Below are 18141 nucleotides of genomic sequence, written 5' to 3' on the forward strand. Positions count from 1 at the left end.
ACAGGACAAATGAGTTTCCATGTTTTATACACAAGGTCAAACATTTCCAATGCTGCTCCTTACCAAATCTTATTTCAGCACTTTTTTTCCCTGTTTGGTTGTATGTAATATAAAAAGTATTCTTGGGAACAGATGAAGAACACTACGCAGAACAGCAAGCGTGGACACAATGGGATGCAAAGCATGAAGCATGGATGTCTATTTTTTCAAGAGATTGCTCCATTTAAAATACTACACAACTACAAGACCTTCCTTATTACAGATTTACAGTACAAAATTGATATATTAACTTTGGTTACATACCAAATGATGCACACTTGGGGAAATGCTATTTTTCAAAAGGGAGTATGCTTGTTTCACCTTAACTTGAAGAAACTTTTACCGTTATGTACTACTCCATTGCCTCACTGCAGACAGAATTTAAAATGACTTAAAGCATCAGGTATTGTTTTCTATAAGCAATTATATATTTCAATGGTTTCAGCCACACATCAAGCCAAAATATTGTTGCCAATATTAGCATGTGCATTAGATGTCATTTAATGAGTGTGCCATGGTTTTGTGACATTCTTTAGTCCGTTTTCAGAACAGCTGAGCAACGGGTGTCTGTCTTGGATTCAGAGGATCATGCTGCTGTTATTGATTTCCACACATTCCCTTGTCTAGAATCAGATTTGGCCACAAAAGCTTTAATTTCACTCACTGCCTTTTTCATAATGAGAGCTCAATTTGATCTAAAGGAAAATCCACCCTCCTCACTGCACTGTTAGACAGATTTGCCAAGTTTTGAGTCTGTATTATTTGTTGGTTGTGTTTTCTTTCCACTGGCTCCTCTCTGCATTGGCTGTTGCACCAATATTCAGCGATCGTATTGGAATACTTCCACTGTACATGAGACAGAGAGACCAGTTTCTTCATTTACAGTCAATTTAGTAGACCAGAATGGAGTACAGTCACTGATATGTCACACAGAGGTAATCTAATGAGGTAGTATTCCCTAAGGTTGCAGACACACAAGAAATAGATTTTTAAAAAAGAATGGTCAAAATTGACATAGTGACTTTCAGTCCCGAGAATGGGCCAGGCTCCAAAAACAAACCCACATTTCCCATGATGCAAATCAGTGGTATCTTTCATTAAATCCTCAGGATGGGGTGTTTCAAGGCCAAGCTGAGATAATTCTGATCACATCACTATGACATCATCAGGGTTATTTTTTCATGCCTGTCCCTTTCTCATAAAAACAACGTTTCTATACAACTTAACTGCAACAGCAGATATGTTTTGACCAGATTACGTTTTCTATTAACATAATGAGGATATATTGTTACTTAATGTATTTGGCAAGTTGCAAATATACTGATATTGAACATACTGGTATAATATTACAGTGTTAACAGATAACATATTTGTTTTCTAGCAAGATATACAATCTTACAACACAACATCCACTTGTGGTGACTACAGAATTATTGAACCAATAGTCATGTTTAGGCACTCACAGCATTTGGTTAAAGTTAAGGAAAAATTATGGCCTGGTTTAACACAGAAAAGATTCACAGTGACTTCAGACACCGTGTGTTTATTTACACTGAACAAAACCACACTCTTTCCCTAACCTTAAACAAAGTACTTTCGTTGCCTAAACCTAACCACAGATGGGAATCTGGGTGTGACAGTTGTGCACTTTATACACCCACCATCCACTGCAACCAAACCCTTTAAACTCTGTTGCCTCTGAACATAATCCAGCAAGTGAATATGTTTCTAATAAAATATATTTGCTGTTTGCCGTTTAGTTGGACAGAAACATAATTTCTGGGAGACAGGGTAGGTTTAGTAGTACTAGTAGTAGTACTAGTGAGCTAAGCATCATTATGGGAAGTATAATTAAACTGAAGCATTATGAGAAATGTTGGCCAGCACTAACTAGGTTGAGCTGATGAGTCACACTGAGGGAAATGAATTTACACACACACACAGTCTGATGACATAAAACAGTGTAAGAGGATCAGAAGGTGGATTTTTCTTTAACCTGCAGCTACCAAAGTGTAATTAGATTACTCCAGCTGAATTTATAAGCAGTGTAAATTTTAATCAAAGGATGTGCATGATCATGCTCCAGAGCCCTGCATAGTACATGATGCATGCCTGTAGCAGCTGACCCGGAGTCAGATCTAACCACGCAGCACTGAGAGCAGAAATGTTTACTGAGACAGGGAGGCATGAAGATCTGAGCTGACAACTCTTGAAGTTTGGATGCACTTTGGAGCCATTAGGGAAAGACAACCTGATAAACGTATCAACATGGAAACAAGCTGAAGTAGTGAGCATAAGCTAATGTGAGGGGACAGCACAAGATCACAGATAAGAAAAACTTAATAACATCAGTATGATCCTTTCAGTTTCTGTAAAATATCAGAGGAAGGATAGGGATGTTTGAAAGATCTGTTAAGTGCATGAACTTTGTGTGATGACTGGGGAAATTGTTTCATAATAACTTTAACCGTATTTTAATGGCAAATAGTCTTAAAGAATGATTTATAACATAACCTGTTTCTTTTGCCAAAGTCCAGCAGTTCTTAAAGGGATACACTTTATTTAACTGCTTTCTAATTTTCCATTCAAAGAAAATGTACAATAATGTTTGTTCTCAGGTTTGAATGAATCATCACTTCTTTCTTTTTTTTTCTTTCTTTCTTTTTTTTTTTTTTTTTTTTTTTTTTTTTGGTTTACCCCTATAACAAACACAATCCCAGAAGTGCAAGTGCATCGGCCAGACAAAACAATGTACATATCAAATCCTCATTCCCAAATAGTAGGAATTTTCTCAGAAATGGGACTGAGATGCATCATCTCACTGAGGCAAGCGTTGCGTCTGATGCAGATGTGAACACTAGGAATCAGTTTGCATTACAGGCATCATTTGTGAGTGCCACAGGACTGGAAAATATTTGATGCAATTCTGGATGTTGATTATTGTTGTTTTAAAGCCCAAGCCGCCTTTTTTTTTTTTTTTTTTTTTTTTTTTTGTCACAGCTGACCCAGCGTTATCTGTCAAAGTTGGATCACTGAGCTCTTAAATTAAGCAGGATTCATGCGCTAAACATGATTTCTAAATGCATTTTAAGCGCTAAATGTATATTTAAGTATGTATTGTTTGTAAAGACTGGAGCAAAGGTGAGCTCTTTTAACACAGGGCTGGGAGCTATTTTATTCCCTTAGCGACTTCTATCCTTAAGAATCGATCAACATTTCTGGAAACCAACAAGTCTTACACCAAATTTCTGGACTTTGACTTTCAAGAAGCATTACCTTCAGTATTCTTTGCAGCTTAGTGTTTAACAGGCTTCTGTTAATTTCCTGGCTAGCTGAGCATGCCTCACAAGGTGAATGCCACTCTGTTTGGGCAAATGGTAAAATGCCATCGATCCTATTCAGTCGTGACGAACGTAACCAGGCGTGGAGCCCGAGATAAGCCCTAAAAGCATTGTTTCATTATTGGAACTATACCGGCTTATCTAAATATCCTGTACAATATGTTTATAACAACCTTTGGAATAAAATGGCCTTTTCATGGCTGAGATGCATATGTATTTTTACACATTAGCATACGTGCCTTGAAGAAACAGTAGTCAGTGTTTCTGTTGAAGTGGGCACATTTGAATATCATGGCTGCGGATCTGTTTGTGCTTTAGCAAACCTATCAGAGGCTTATGGAGGTCTGGCTTCAGGGCTAACAAGAGAGCAGATGTGGTTAATGTATAGACAGATCCAAGTCCTGACAAACAAGTTCATATTATGAGATGAAATGAAAAGTCAACATCTGATCTACCTTCTAGACCCAAGTCCACACCCAGCGCCAAAGCAGATTGAATCACTTCATTACTTTTTAAAGACAAAGATAATTCCAGTTTATGGCAATTTGGGTCTTATTTTCACAGTTTTCACTTTGATTGGTAAGAGTAGTATTGAGCTCACAGAGGTAGTACTGAGACATGGGACACAACACTGCTAAAACAAAGTCAGATGGTGTAAGAAACATAAGCAGTCAGATGATTAGCCAGGTTTAAAGGATAATGCTGGCAGTATTCTGTCAAATCCCAAGAAAATACCAAAACCAACAATGAAATGATCTTACTAATAAGTATTGTCTGTGTAGTGTCAGCCTGATGTATCTTATTCTTCTGTGCCACAGAGCTGCATTGTTGTCCAAAAACTAGAAAAACACATCAATGAGCCACAATGTGCCACCAAGTGAAGTGTGTCACCTTCATTATGAGGCACACTAGTTTATTTTGAGAAAGTTCCATGTATAAAGTCCTTATGCTGGCACACAATGTGTATTAATCCATCTGTCAGAAAATAGTCCCCAGCGAATTTCTGCTTTTTACTCCTGTTTGAGTAACATTTGATAAAAACTACAGTTCCCAGCTGTTTTAGAAAAATATGTAGCCTATAAACCTTTCTTTGACACTGGGTGGCAGTGGAACAAGCTGAAAACACTGACACTTTAGCACCTTCCTTTTAGCTCTGTTTTGATCTCTACTAATTCCTGAGATGTCTGGCTCCATAGCTTCTTAGTTGCTTTGATGTTCTGACCAGCTAGTTCTTTAGATTGTGTTTGGACAGGCAGCATACAGTGGAATTATCAGAGCTTTTCCACTGACAAAAACTGCCTTCTGCATCTGGAAATGATGTTGTTGAGAGTGGGCCAGAAAACCAAACCATCAACCCAGAATACACATAAAAACTTGGCACTGAGGGGAACTATGCTGTTGGGTGGTAATTCTCCCTGGGTTTGTCACCAGAAGAGATACATTACATTACATTACACATGGTCATATGATCCATTGTTTACATAAAAACACTGACTAGTGCAACTTTAAAGGTTTATATCTTCAGTAGTGTCACCAACAAGGTAGGGAAGTCAAAAGGTATTGAGAGCTTAATGCATCATTGGTTTTGGTCTTTTCATGGGATTTATTAACAAAATGGAAAATATAGAATATCACTAGCCTTATCCTTTAAACAAAACCCCTTCACCTCAAAATACAATGGGTTAGGATAATCTGGCCAAACATTTGCATGGTAACACATGTTCTGTCATGTGAATGTTCTTTTCTTGCCTCTCTGAACTTGATTGTAGTAATGTCACTTTGTTCCAAGGTCTCAGCAGTTACTTTAGTGAAAACAATATCATCAGAACTGTTAAGACTGATGGCCAAAAGTACAAAAATAAGAAAATAAGAAGTTGTAATAAACCAGAATTATCCTTTAAACGATTCCAATATGGACAGAGTTGGGTAAATATCTACCTATATTAAGTGTCACTGATGGTGATGAGCCATCCGCCTTCCATTCATTTCACAGTCAAACTTTACCAAGCAACATTTTGGGGAATGTATTAGCCATAATGGATCTTCTTTTGAAAGGAAGCAGCAAACAAATGAACTCATTTGCTCTTCATGAGCTGCAAGTCACATCGTTTTTCATACCCCTCCTACATGTACACATATTACTCAGATTTGTCTGCCATCACGCCACATGTCATACTGATGGTCCTCGACTGAATGTTACTCTATAACACAGATGGTGTGGAGAAACAGCCACACACACCATCACTCTCAACAGTGCGACATTTTTGTTTTCTCCCATGTTTCCCTGCCACATGGCATCAAACAACACAAAGGTGAGCTGAATTCTGATGATATGGTTATTGGCTGTTTGTTGGCGTTTTGTACTCACAGTAGCCGTGCTTGGCTTCCAGGCGTCATTTACTGCATGTGGCAGTATGTGCAGGCCATTTCTCTGTCAACAGTGCCATGTTTTCCTATGACAGGGACAAAGAGACACAAATTGCACTACTATCTGTGTAATACAATATAACAGAAAGGCTGTGTTCCATAACTTTGTGAAATATCCTTTTGCAATAGGTTCTTCTGTAGGTCTGATGAACAAATAATACCATGTACCATGTTCCTTACAGGAGATTATATCCCATCTCGTTGGCATCCATGTGGTTTTGACACTCATGTTGAACCCACTGACGTCTTTTGTCACAATTTTGAAACTGATGTCTGTACAGTACACTCCGGTATGGGTCCCCTCTCTTTTCAACACACAGAGAAGAGATTGTTGAGATTTGTTCAGAGTGAAATGAACATTTTACGTTTGTAGGTTTTATTTTTTCTTTCCTTTTTCTTTTCTTTCTTTTTTTTTTTTTTCTGGTGCGTGTGTGTGCATGATTTGGTGTGGATGACTCACTGGGTTACATGGCCTGGCTGAAGCCATAACACACTTGAATAAAAATGATGAGCCTCCTTCTGAAACCCTCTGTCCTCTTGTAACTTTCTAACAACATCTCTAGCTGCTCCTGCTGAGAATTATTTTCATTCAAAAAATTTGCAAATAAGATTTTCATTGTGAGAAAAGCTGTAAAATTCAAGCCTGGAGTTATATTATTACACATTCATTAAGACAACAGTTTCAATGATTTCAATTGTGCCGTAGGCCAAATTCTCAAACTGACCTGATTCAAGACCAGCTGTGAACTCACTCATACTGTGATAATTAATGAAAAGTACCTCTTAGTAATATTTCAAAAGCCAAATCTAATATTTTTTCTTAAGATTCTCAAGGTTTAGAGAAATGTGGTTTTCGAACATGTCAGGCCAGAGGAGCCTGACCTCCCAGAGTACTTGCTGATATATACAAAGAGACACTGTGAGCTAAACTTAATAGTTTCAGTGTTAAATATTCAGACTTTCAGGCAAGGATCAGATCAGAGTAGAAAAATCGTAGCTGCAAGAAATAAAAGAGATAAACTTATGCAAACTCAACCACTATGCCTCTGTTTTGCTTACTTAACTTTTACTCTATTTTAATAAGTCTCAGTGTTAAAGGAATATTATTTTGGAAATGTGCTTATTGGCTTTCTTGCAGAGAGTAAGATGAGAAGATTGATTCTACTCTTCCACTCTAATTATTGATTAGCTTAGCATATAGATAGGAAACAAGAGGGAAAATATCCTGCCTCAAACAAAATCTGCTTACCAAATGTTTAAAGCCAAATAACACATTACATCTCATTTGTTTAATTTTACCAAAGTGATAGTGATAATGAGATTTAGCTGGACTTTATATCTCATTATTTTACGATGTTAGTGAGCTGTGGAGCTGACTAGCTGTTACCCTGTTTCCAGTTTTTGTAGTAAGCTGGGCAAACCGGCTGCTGGCAACAGACATGTATGAGCAGTGGTATGAATCTTCTCATCTAGCGCTTGGCAAGAAATCTATTGAGTGTATCTCCCAAGATGTCAAACTATTCCTTTCAGGACCATTTCACCATGCTTACATCCATCAGTGAGTAAAAGAGTTTAAAAAAGATCAATAAGTAAAAGCTGTGGAAAACTGCTTGAATCCTTGTAATTCTAAGTTTTGGCATGAAAATGTACCCCAGTGTCTAAGACATTTCTGAATATGGATACAACATAAAAGTATTAAATTAGTCTTCAAAGACCTCTGGCTTTAAGGCCACATATCAGGAATTCTGGCGGAACTTGACTGATGAAAGATTTGCTGTCCAGTCGCCTTCTTCTTCTCTTTGAGTGGCCCAGTGCAGTGCAGCTGGATGTTCAGTAGGTGGGAGAATGAGCAGGCAACATCCCTTTTTATCCCTTCCCACACCGCAGTAATTATACTGTCAGCCACGAACGTCAGGCAACGCAGAGGACGACACAATAAGAACAGTGGCAGAGGGGCGTTCAGGCCTTCTCTTGGCGTTAAGCCTGTAATTTTGCATCTTAAATGATCATGTAAGCAGAGCCAAGTTGTTCTGCAGTGGGACCATCTCCACCGTACCAATGATATGATGAAGCATCGCAATAAGCAGGTGCTGACATGCTGCTTTTTTGGAGGCCCAAGGCGAGAGAACAGTAGATTCTCAACAATGATTGAGTCTGTCTGGCAGATGAGAAATGGATCTACTGCAGGAGGAGCAACTACACACTAACACAAGTCTCATCCATCGCAAGAAAACTCTGCGACAGCCTGCCTCTAAATACAATAAATGAGGCTGACGTGGGAGCGATGGAGCCAAAATTTAAAACAAGCTGCTGTCAGAAAGTGATTAAGATCTGCAGATATTCCTGCAGGCAATGCACACCACATCATTGTCTTATCTAGCCTGTCTGAAGATATTTATACTGAAGAACTATTACCAGCACCAGTGCTTGGAAGAGAATTTGATAAAAGTTTAACTTCAGTGGATGTAGACAATATTAAGGACATCTCAGCATTATAAAATGTAATAGTTACCCCGCCTTTCTTAAATTAGTTATCTCTACTTGGTTATTAACAATATCATCTGCTTACTGGCTTTTATGAAGTAACAGTTAAGTGCGCTGTGAAGAACACAACTTAGTGTTTGTGAGAAAAGTTAACTTAAAATCATCGCGTAAAGGGAGCAATGACGTGACTACATCAGTAGGGGGCAGCAATGCACCAATCTGCTCAATATACCGGAAAGAAGAAGCATACTGGCGCCAACTCGCAAGAGATGTTGTCTGTTGTATTTTGACATTTCAACGTTTGTGGGCTTTCTATTTGTAATATTCCATTGGAATAACCTTCAGGTAGGTTATTAAGCAAACAATATGATTTTTTGTGTTAGTATTCTACATACAAAAGTTGTTTAAGCATATCGTAGGAGGTAAAGCGTGGCGTTGAATTCCCACCACCCAAATAACCTGAAAAACTCTTTTAATTTTTCCAGAACGAAGGTGGAAAGTCCCGCATTGGAAATATTGAAGTTCGAGTTTTTTCCCAGAGCTCCGTCGAACACACCTTGACCGCATGTTAGTAGTTAACAGCCCGGGACTTCCAAGTTACAGTGAAGACAGCAGGTACGTTGTTAACAACAGAAAGTCAATGCTAAACGAAAGTTGTTGCAGTCACGTTGACTGAACAAGTACAACAACAGCAACAACAACAGTAACACAACAGTACAACAGTAAGTTAGCTGACATGCTGCTAGCACTAGCGGTGAAATGACATTGTTAATAGTTACACGAGTGATAGCAAACGCTACCACTCGTATTAGGTCGTGCCCTGGTACTCCTCTGTAGGCTGTGTATGTATGTGTATGGTGCCACAGTAACCCAACAGGCCATTGTTGAGGTTAATTTTACATTGACTCGAGGAACATCATGAAAACATACTAGGCAAGTATGGGTAGGCGGGACAGATGACATTTGATCTTGCCAATCAACATTATCCTGTTGTAATGTTGTTTGATTTCGTACAGGCTTCTGACAGTGATGAGACCTGGACACCTATGCCTGTTGGAGTGCTTGCTGTCATCAGTGAAGATATGCCTCTCTCTCCAAATCATCTCCACCTTGACACGGTATCTATTGCCATCATTATCAAGGGAAGTATTGTAATGGACAATCTCCCAAACCTACCTCAAGCAGTTTGCCTCGATTGGTCTGTCATATGCTTTACACTTGGAGTGTCTATAGCCATGAAAAACACTTTAGAGTTGATTCAAAGAGTGATCCTTGGCTTGGGACAGAATAACCTGCAAAAACTTAAAATTCTCCTGTTGAGTTAGACTGTGAGTAAGCATATAAGAGTGGTGACATTTAGCATCAGATCTCATTTATAACAATAGTTTCAGTTTCTTTTCATTGTTGGTGGTTGTTCTTAATAGGTTAAAGTAACTGTTTCACTGTAACATGAAGCATCCGTTACATGTCTATTTGATTACCAAATTGGAAGTTTACATGTTGGTTAGAACATGAAATTTTTTGTATTGGTTGGTTATTTTTTATACTGTTTTTTAAATGTACAGAAGCCAATATATGCCACATGATGATAGTTGCACGCCATCTCTTTTTAAAGTGGCAAAATATAATTTTAAACTGGCACTGAATTTAAAGTGTGCTTTGACTTTTTGAGATGAAACCAACGGAATCTTGTTTGGGCCAACCTGGTTTAGGCCTCTTGTGACCAAAAACATTACCACACTTAGGCTTATCCTTCTGATACAAGCTCCTCAGGAATCAAAGAGGAACTCATTTTTGCTTTATTCTGATTTGGTTCTGATACATAGTCTGATATAGAAAGTTGTTATGGAAGAAAAATTTATAAATTGAACCTTGAACTTGCTTGATGTTTATGTAATTTCAATTTTTATTTATCTGCTTTATGAATCTTTTTATGTTAGTTTATTTGTCTAGTGTTATGATTATATAAAGACAGTGGAACCTTTTTCATTAGTGTATGGTGGATATATTTGAATCACTCAAGTTCAATGATGAACATTTACTTAGTCTATTTAAGGCAATCAGTTTGCATGGTTTTTAACAAGTACATTGTGCAATTGTTCCAATGCAACTGCGAAATTTTAAGTCACAGGAAATGTCGCAATAGTCAGCCCAACTGAAACAAATTAGTTATTTGGAGTACATACAGTTCATCTTAAGTAAATTATCAAGTACTGTCTGCAGTCTTTTTTTAAGTTACTTAAACTCAGGTGCAAGTAAACTACACTAAATCGACATAGCACAGCATATAATTTCTATTCCACTTTACACAGCATCCACAGCAATATTGTGCACTTCCATTATATAATGTGTAAATAATAATGATAATGAAATTTTTTGCATTTAAAACAGGGACTTTGCTGCTTCACAAAATTAATAGTAGTCCTTTTCATTGTTATTGAACATTAAGAAGCAATGCAATACTCAGTTACATAGGAAGAAAAACTGTTGCTGCCGACCTTTTTAGCTTGCTGCCTTAAAATAAAGTTAATGTAACCCTGTGACTCCTTATCATAGTTTGTTATGCCTCCACACGAGTGACAGTCATGACCATCCCATTCTCGTGAAAGCATTCTCGATATCTCATGAACACCTCGAGGGAATTTCTTCAAATTTGGTACAGTCATCCACTTGAACTCAAGGATAACCTGATTAGAATTTGGTGGTCAAAGGTTAAGGTCACTGTGATCTAATAATTCACCTTTAACTCAGAAATAGAAGGGGAGATTGTGACCATATTTCTTGCAGCTTGACTGGTTGGTGGAGGCATTCAACTGGAAGGCAGTAATTCTGGTTTACTAAAAACTGAATTTATGAAGGATCACAGGCTGAAAGGGAAAAAAATCAAAGATATAATCTTAATTTTTTTATGTATATATAATTTTGAAATATCTGATGACTCCTCAAAGTGTTCTTGGGTCACCATCGGAGAGCTTGAGAACCACATAAATTAAATATTTCCTCTAAAATATTGTGTTCAGTGAAAATGGGATGAGAAATAACAATATTTGACAACATTTTATGACATGTTTGTAATGTGTCAAAATGCAAATGGAAACTACATGGAAAGACTGAAATAGATTCACAAACAGTAATATACACATTATATAAAAATGTGAGGACAATTCAAACAGACTGGGCTCAGAAAACATAAAATTTCAGATTCAAGATGAGGCTCTGTTGTGCTGCTGTCCACCAGCTTGACAGCTGGCTGTGTTCTACAGATGATGACGATGATGATGATGAAGCCACAAAACTCCAGGTTAATGTTGTTATGCAAAGGAGGTCTCTGGTGCCATCTAGTGGTTAGTGAAATACAGAAATTCATGCTGCTCCGACTTCCTCATTATCATTTAAGCAGCATCTTGCTACTCATTTTATATTAATATATAATCCCACTAAGGATAATGAAAACAAACTCTTGTCAACAAGGTCTGGCCATGAGTGCGCATATTGGTTGCCACTAAGCTGGAGATCATTAGAGATCACCGTGCTGCACTGTGACCCTAATCTGCTTAATTACATTAAGGCTGCTAAGACCTATTCCAACTACAGTGTCATTGCCTGCGGTCAGGTGGCACGCACCAAACAAACACAGGGACAATAACAAGACTGTTCCTCTGCACTGCAAGAAATTATTCAGCAAAAAAATCAAGCAGGAGATGTTGCAAACCTGTGAGTATACTGTGGTGTCTCATCAACAACCTGTTATCTATTGTTGGACAGTTTATCACTGGTAATTGACAAGACTGATGTTAGCTGGAGTGACATGCAATGAAAGTGAGGGAACATGCTTTTAATACATTGGGTGCAACCACCTTCTCAAATGCTTCAGATTGATATGAGAGATTACATGCAAGTATGCACTTATTTTTAAAGAGGAAATTGTGTTGTTTGTAGATGTGGATGTGTTATTCCATCTGATGGCTTTACTAATAGTTAATAAAATATTTGTTAATGCTTTTTAGATCAGGTCAATTCTAAGGACAGCTGGTTGGTCTACCAGGTAGTGAAAAATCCCTTTGGTTCATGTTCAGCATAACTTGTTTTGTCTCATTAATTCATCATTAACGCTGCTCCAATATCCTTCAACAACTTATTTACCCTCAACTATTGATATTTAGTTAATTGTTCCAGTAAAGTTACAGCTACAAAGCTTAAAGTCTTTTCTGGTTTCAGTTTCTCATATGTAACAATTTGCAGTTTTTCCTTGTCATATGTGAGCATTAACTGAATATCTGAAAGCTTTGGACAAAACAAGTAAACGGATGACATCATTGTGTTCTCTGAGAAATGGAGAATGGCTCTGTCTCTCTGTCTGAGGTCATTTTAGAGGAATACAAAGTTTGAACCTACAGTATTTCAGAAGAAAAAGCAAAAACTAGAGAAAAGTCTGAATGTACTAGACTTTTTTTGAATTTTATAATTTCATAAAATGACCATGAACTGGTTGATCCATTAGATTGACTTCATGGGCCTTTATAGGGAGTGTGACTCCCAGGTTGGGAACCACGGCTCTGGGAAAGAGCTGTGAAGCATTTGGTCCAAAATAAACTCAGTGATTGTGGTGGAAGAATCATTTAGCAATGACTTAATATATATTGACTACTGTCAATGTATTACCCATAGTAAGAAAACCTATAATAATCCGTTATTGATGATTTGCTTACCTTTACTAAGCCATAATTTTCTAATCAGCTCCACAGATGGAAATGTTAAGATGTTAATGCATGGATTTTAGTTTGGATACTTTTTAACAGAGGATAAATGATGGATATAAAAAACACAAAGTGACCAAAGGCATTTTCCTTTACCTGGCAACCCTGCAGTTGTCTTTATTAATGGCTCATTGCCAGGCTCATGAGCCTTAATAAATAAATGATTAACACCATTACAGCCATTAGTTAGAAACAGTGTTAGGGTTAGAGGCTACAGTTAACTCCAACCCTAGATTCTTTATAGTGTGTGCCTTGTTATAAAGTGGTACAGAAATGATTAATGAAGGGTATTGCACTTGTCAGTAATCAGATAAGTGCCATTATGTTTTATAGTCAGGTAGTAGATGGGGGAATATTATCATTTCAGTAATAAGACTGAAATGAGTCACTGATGTCTCTTTTGTTCAGGGGGCTCCCCAGCAAGAAGAAATGTTGACCATCCAAGTTAAAAATACCATGTTGCATCTGAATGGTCAAAACCTCAGACTGGCAGCTAAAAATGGCCGCATTTCAAAAACACCTGGCCTCCATCTGTCAGCGACACATGGAAAGGAGGCAGCGGGTCGGCTTACGGCCTCCCTGCCGACCCAGGAGGACATGGCACAGTTGGACTTGTTGCCACTCAAGTCGCCTGGGCTTGACTTAGAGAGGGAGGCCGAAAGTCAACCTGTGAGACGCCCTCTCAAGCTTGCCCCTCTGGATCTGACAGAGGAGGTGAGGGAGGCTCAGAGGCAAAAACTTAAGTTTGTCCAGCAAGAAGCCAGACCAGCTCCCTGTAAGCTTGATGTGACACTGAATGAGTCCCAAACAAGGAAGGTCAAGTCCTGTTTGAGACAGAGGCCGCTAAAAGCTGCTGTGTGCCCCCCTGCTTCCCCTCAGCCACTCAAGGCCCAACAGCAAAACAGATCCTCAAGGCCCCAGCTGATGCGTTCTAGCCCCATAGAGCAGACTGGAGACAAGCATCTGGCGGATGTGGTATGTCGAGGTACCCCAGCTCCTCTGCGCAGCAAACCTACCCCTCCTCTACTTTCTCCCCAAGTTAGAGTTCACATGGCACGTGGTGGAGACACGATGCGCCAGAACCCCAGCACTCTCCAGCAGGAGACTGGTGGGAGGCGACTGAGGCTGAGAAGAGCACAACGCTTAGAGGAGGATCAGTGCAACTCAAACCTGTCAACAGGGGGATTAGCTGCAGATGAAGGCAAACTGGCCCAAGGTGTCCAAGGCAAAGGGCAGCGGGCAGAGAGGTCTCTGAGAGGGCAGCCGCATGCTGGAAAAGGCATCAAGGAGTCTCCTGCGGCATCCTGGGAGTACGGAAGCATCAGGAAGAGCCATCAGGAGGTTTGCAGTCAGCAATCTCATAGATGCACTCCGAACCGGCAGTCGGCTGACAGTGGAAGCAGCGAACACGTACTTGACAGTGTTAAACCAAGTGCTTCTAACTTGAGATTAAAGAGGAAAAATCTCAAAGCATAACAACGCAGTCCCTCTGGTACCTCTCCAACTGTGATTAAACCAGATCTCTCTTCTGTTGGGACAAAATGTTGTCGTGCTGATAGATGCAGTAGTATCATGAGGAGGCCCGGCAGACAAAGCTCATCCATAGTCTAATAAACAGTGATATGAAGGATACATGAACCACATAATGTAAACTGAGCATCAGATGCTTTCTAAAGCTGTGTTCTCACACACCACTTTACAGCAGTAGTCCTGTTTATGAGCCCAAATATCTCAAATCTACAAAACAGGTTTTGTTCTATCTAATTATACATGACAACACAGCAAATAAAGCTAATTTTAGAAACTCATTTGCAGGAGTTTTTTCTTTTTCATCTATTCCTTAGAAAGTTCAGCAAAGCAAACAAACAATAGGTAATTGTTGCTTTACAGTCAGCAAAAATCTACCATATCTGCTCTAAACAGACGGACAATAAGTAAAACCTGCAAAACACTTAGATATTAAAACAAAATGACCATTGAAGTCATGACTCAAAGAAGAAAGAGAATACAAAACAAACAGCTGTTCCTTACCTAGACCTACCCCAGGCCCAGACTGTTTTGTTTCATTTTTGTTATTCCTGACTAAGACTAATAATGGGTTTAATTATCAGAATTGCTTCAGTTATCCAGTCTCTCAAGCTGAGGACTCATTCCTCTGTCCAGTATTTTAATATCACATTTACTCATATCTTCGGTCAGCTCTCCTTGTATTCGCACTTAAGAACAAAAAGAAATTCTGATATCCAGATTTTTTTTGTACTTTTCAGGAACTTCTAATGCCACTGCGCTTCCACGGCATATGAAGATGCCTCTTTTTTAGTTTTGGATTTCATGCACTTTTATTTTATTCTCTTTTGTTGAAGTAAAGTCTGTTTAGTTCTTTGTATTGTAACAACTTGGTAATAATCCTATCTACTTTAGACCTCCTTATTTTTCTTTTTCAGTCGTTCACTGATCCAGTGTTCAACACAGTTTGGTTTGTGCAGCTGAATAAACTGAGGAAGGTTCTGAGTTCCATGTTACTAATTTTGTGATTTGACAGTTGTTCTATTTGTAGATTTAAATCAAATTGCTTATTAATCAACCGATGATGGTCACTAATTATATCCTTCAGGCGGTGAATGAATTTTTACTTCCTGCTGGAATGCCTCACTGAATGAGCTGTTTTATTTAAACAGTGCAGTCTATGATATTGTCAGCACTTGCACAAGATTTTTTGGCAGCACTTTACTTGAAGTCCCCTTATTTAGCATTTAAATGCAGTAAACATGTAATAAATTATAAGTTATACTGTGTTATAAACCACTCAGTGTAATGTAGTTATGAGCGGATATAAGAGTTTGTTATCTAGAAGTCCTCCTGGACACTAGAGGCTGCAGTATAAACAGACAGTAAAACACAGTTGTATGTAAGAGTACATTGTTAATACGTTAAACGTAAAATGTCCTCATATCTGCTTAATACTAAATGTGTCATAAAATATTCATCCGATGTTGCTGTACTGGTTTATTATTTTATTTATTATTATTATTTATTGTTTAACTACAAGGGGGAGTTAAAATGTTGCTCTGTGTTAAATGAATTACCCCACATACTGTTTTATGGTGAAACCTCTGAGGAAAACAGCAGCAGAGCAGAGGTGTATTTCACTAACATATTGTCGGCACAAAGCCAGAACGATCTCAAGTTCATTAGTGGTCTGGTGGACTATCCTTCGTGTTCCCAAAATAGAAAATAAATAAATGAGCAGTATTTCATAAAAAGTACACGCCAGGTTGCTCTAAGTTATAGACTGTCCTTTTCTAAAAGCTATTCCCCAGATCAGAGTACACACTCATTCAATTAGGTGAAGTGGGCAAGGCACAAAGAGAAGCTTCTGGCACAAAAGATGAAGAGTTAGACCACTATAGTTGATGCATGATAATGAAACAGCACAAAAATGCCTCATAGAAAAATCATTTTAAATGCTATGATCAATACTTTAGGGGTTGTTTACTGATTAACCAGCAATCAATACTGTAGACATCCTTATATGATGATGGTCCAACTGTTCCACCTGCTGAACATCTAATGTTCATTTCTCTTTCTTTAAATGTAACTTCAATAATAAAATAGGGAACTAAACCATTCACTCTTCTCTAATTGATCTATTTTTCTTTAGTATTTCTGCTTTTCTAATTTAAAACATGACTTACAGCTCTCAGCAGGAGTTTCTAAATGTCAGTGAGTTTGCTCTTCAAAAAGTAAAAGCCTCTATGTTTTGTTGTTGTTTAATGGAGGATTTCGGTGATGGTCAAAATCCTCCATAAAAAAATGTTTGATCTGAACCTCGGTCATTTGCCAGACAGGTAACATCAGCAATATGACTCTGATCTCACTGTCTGTGCTCTTATGCACCTCAACCATCGATTTATCTTTGTCAAAGGAATCAAGGAATCTTTTCAGTTTTTCAGAACAGGTGTATAAGTCATATAAGAACACATTTCTATGTTTTGCCTTGCTGCCAAGAGTATCTTTCTTCTTCTTTCTTCAGTGTTTTTTCTGACTTTACTGAAGAGCATGAACATGTTAAAAGTGATTTTCCCTTCTGTTTTTCACTCAGGGGCATCAGACCAGAACACAGGCTGAGCACCGTGAGGTCCTACAGAGCTATGGTTGACAAGATACAGCCTCTGTTCCACAGTTTACAGGATAGAGGTTTTTTTTGTGTTGATTTTTTTTTTTTTTTTTTGCACTGATCCTTCTGTAAAGCTTAAACATGGAATTTGTCTGTTCATTCTAGTGGTAATAATAATCATCTCTCGGGTATAAAATATCGCCCTCTGTAGATAAGCATGGCTTTGAAAAGTCTGTAGTTTGCTCCTTCTTGGAGGACGGCGAGCTTAAATTCACAGCAGTAAACTGACTCCGGTACTGACCAGGCCAAAGAAAAAAACACTAAAACATCCATAGAGACTTGTCAAAACCAAACTTGCATAAAAATACCCTTCCTGGCTGTGATAGGACGTAATCACAATTCAGAGGAGTGATGTGGCCCTGAGCCTTTAGCCTCAGGCAGAGATGAGGAAGTGTCCAAACAGGTCTGGTAAACTCTCTTTCTAACTCCACACCCTCAGATTTTTTTTATTTTCAAACTTGTAGCACTCAGATGACTCATGTGACATCATCTGAGTCAGTTTTTCAGACAACACAACTTTTCACATATCCAGTGGTACTCCCCAACATCATGTGGTTATTTGATCCATTATCAAAATGAAAACATTGATTAGCGCAACTTTAAAACTCACATTTTCCTCTGTGGTTTAACTCACAGGAGAAAAAACCTCAAACTTCAAGAACGCCAGTCTACAAATAACCTGCCACTGCTTTGAATTAGAATGTACCTTTCAAAAATGCAAAATCTGTTCTGCTTCAACACAAACACACACATCAATATTTTGAACATATTTTGGAAGGATAGCCAGTTTCTGATGTGGGAGGCTGAGAGCTGGCTGTCTGTCAGATGACAGATGGCTTTCTCCGATGCTACACGGTGCCCACAGCCTCTCACTCACCCTACATGATGGTCACCTCTTTAGCCTTCTCACACGAGG

At 38.4% G+C, this 18141-nt stretch overlaps 1 protein-coding gene across 2 annotated transcripts; it reads left to right on the forward strand.

Annotated features, from left to right (window-relative positions):
* Positions 1-8503: 8503 nt before the first annotated feature.
* Positions 8504-17350, forward strand: LOC108900288 (uncharacterized). 2 transcript variants are annotated; one of them, XR_001963695.1, is made up of 4 exons: positions 8504-8636; positions 8777-8906; positions 9308-9409; positions 17151-17350. XR_001963695.1 is itself a non-coding variant. In XM_018701276.2 (4 exons), the coding sequence occupies exons 3-4, from the start codon at positions 9338-9340 to the stop codon at positions 14522-14524; spliced, it is 1140 nt and encodes a 379-aa protein (XP_018556792.1). In that variant the 5' UTR covers positions 8504-8636; positions 8777-8906; positions 9308-9337; the 3' UTR covers positions 14525-14918. The 2 variants fall into 2 exon arrangements, 1 of the variants encoding a protein (XP_018556792.1); XM_018701276.2 differs by lacking the exon at positions 17151-17350 and adding an exon at positions 13457-14918.
* The last annotated feature ends 791 nt before the right edge of the window (positions 17351-18141 follow it).

This window comes from Lates calcarifer, linkage group LG3 (assembly GCF_001640805.2).
Source record: "Lates calcarifer isolate ASB-BC8 linkage group LG3, TLL_Latcal_v3, whole genome shotgun sequence".
NCBI classification, from domain to species: Eukaryota; Metazoa; Chordata; class Actinopteri; family Centropomidae; genus Lates; species Lates calcarifer.

Excerpts from the sequence above, each read along its gene's own strand:
- LOC108900288 (XM_018701276.2), top strand. The coding sequence starts at position 9,338 with ATGCCTGTTGGAGTGCTTGCTGTCATCAGTGAAGATATGCCTCTCTCT. Across the intron at positions 9,410-13,456 it reads ATCATCTCCACCTTGACACG|GGGGCTCCCCAGCAAGAAGA; the intron begins GTATCTATTGCC and ends TCTTTTGTTCAG.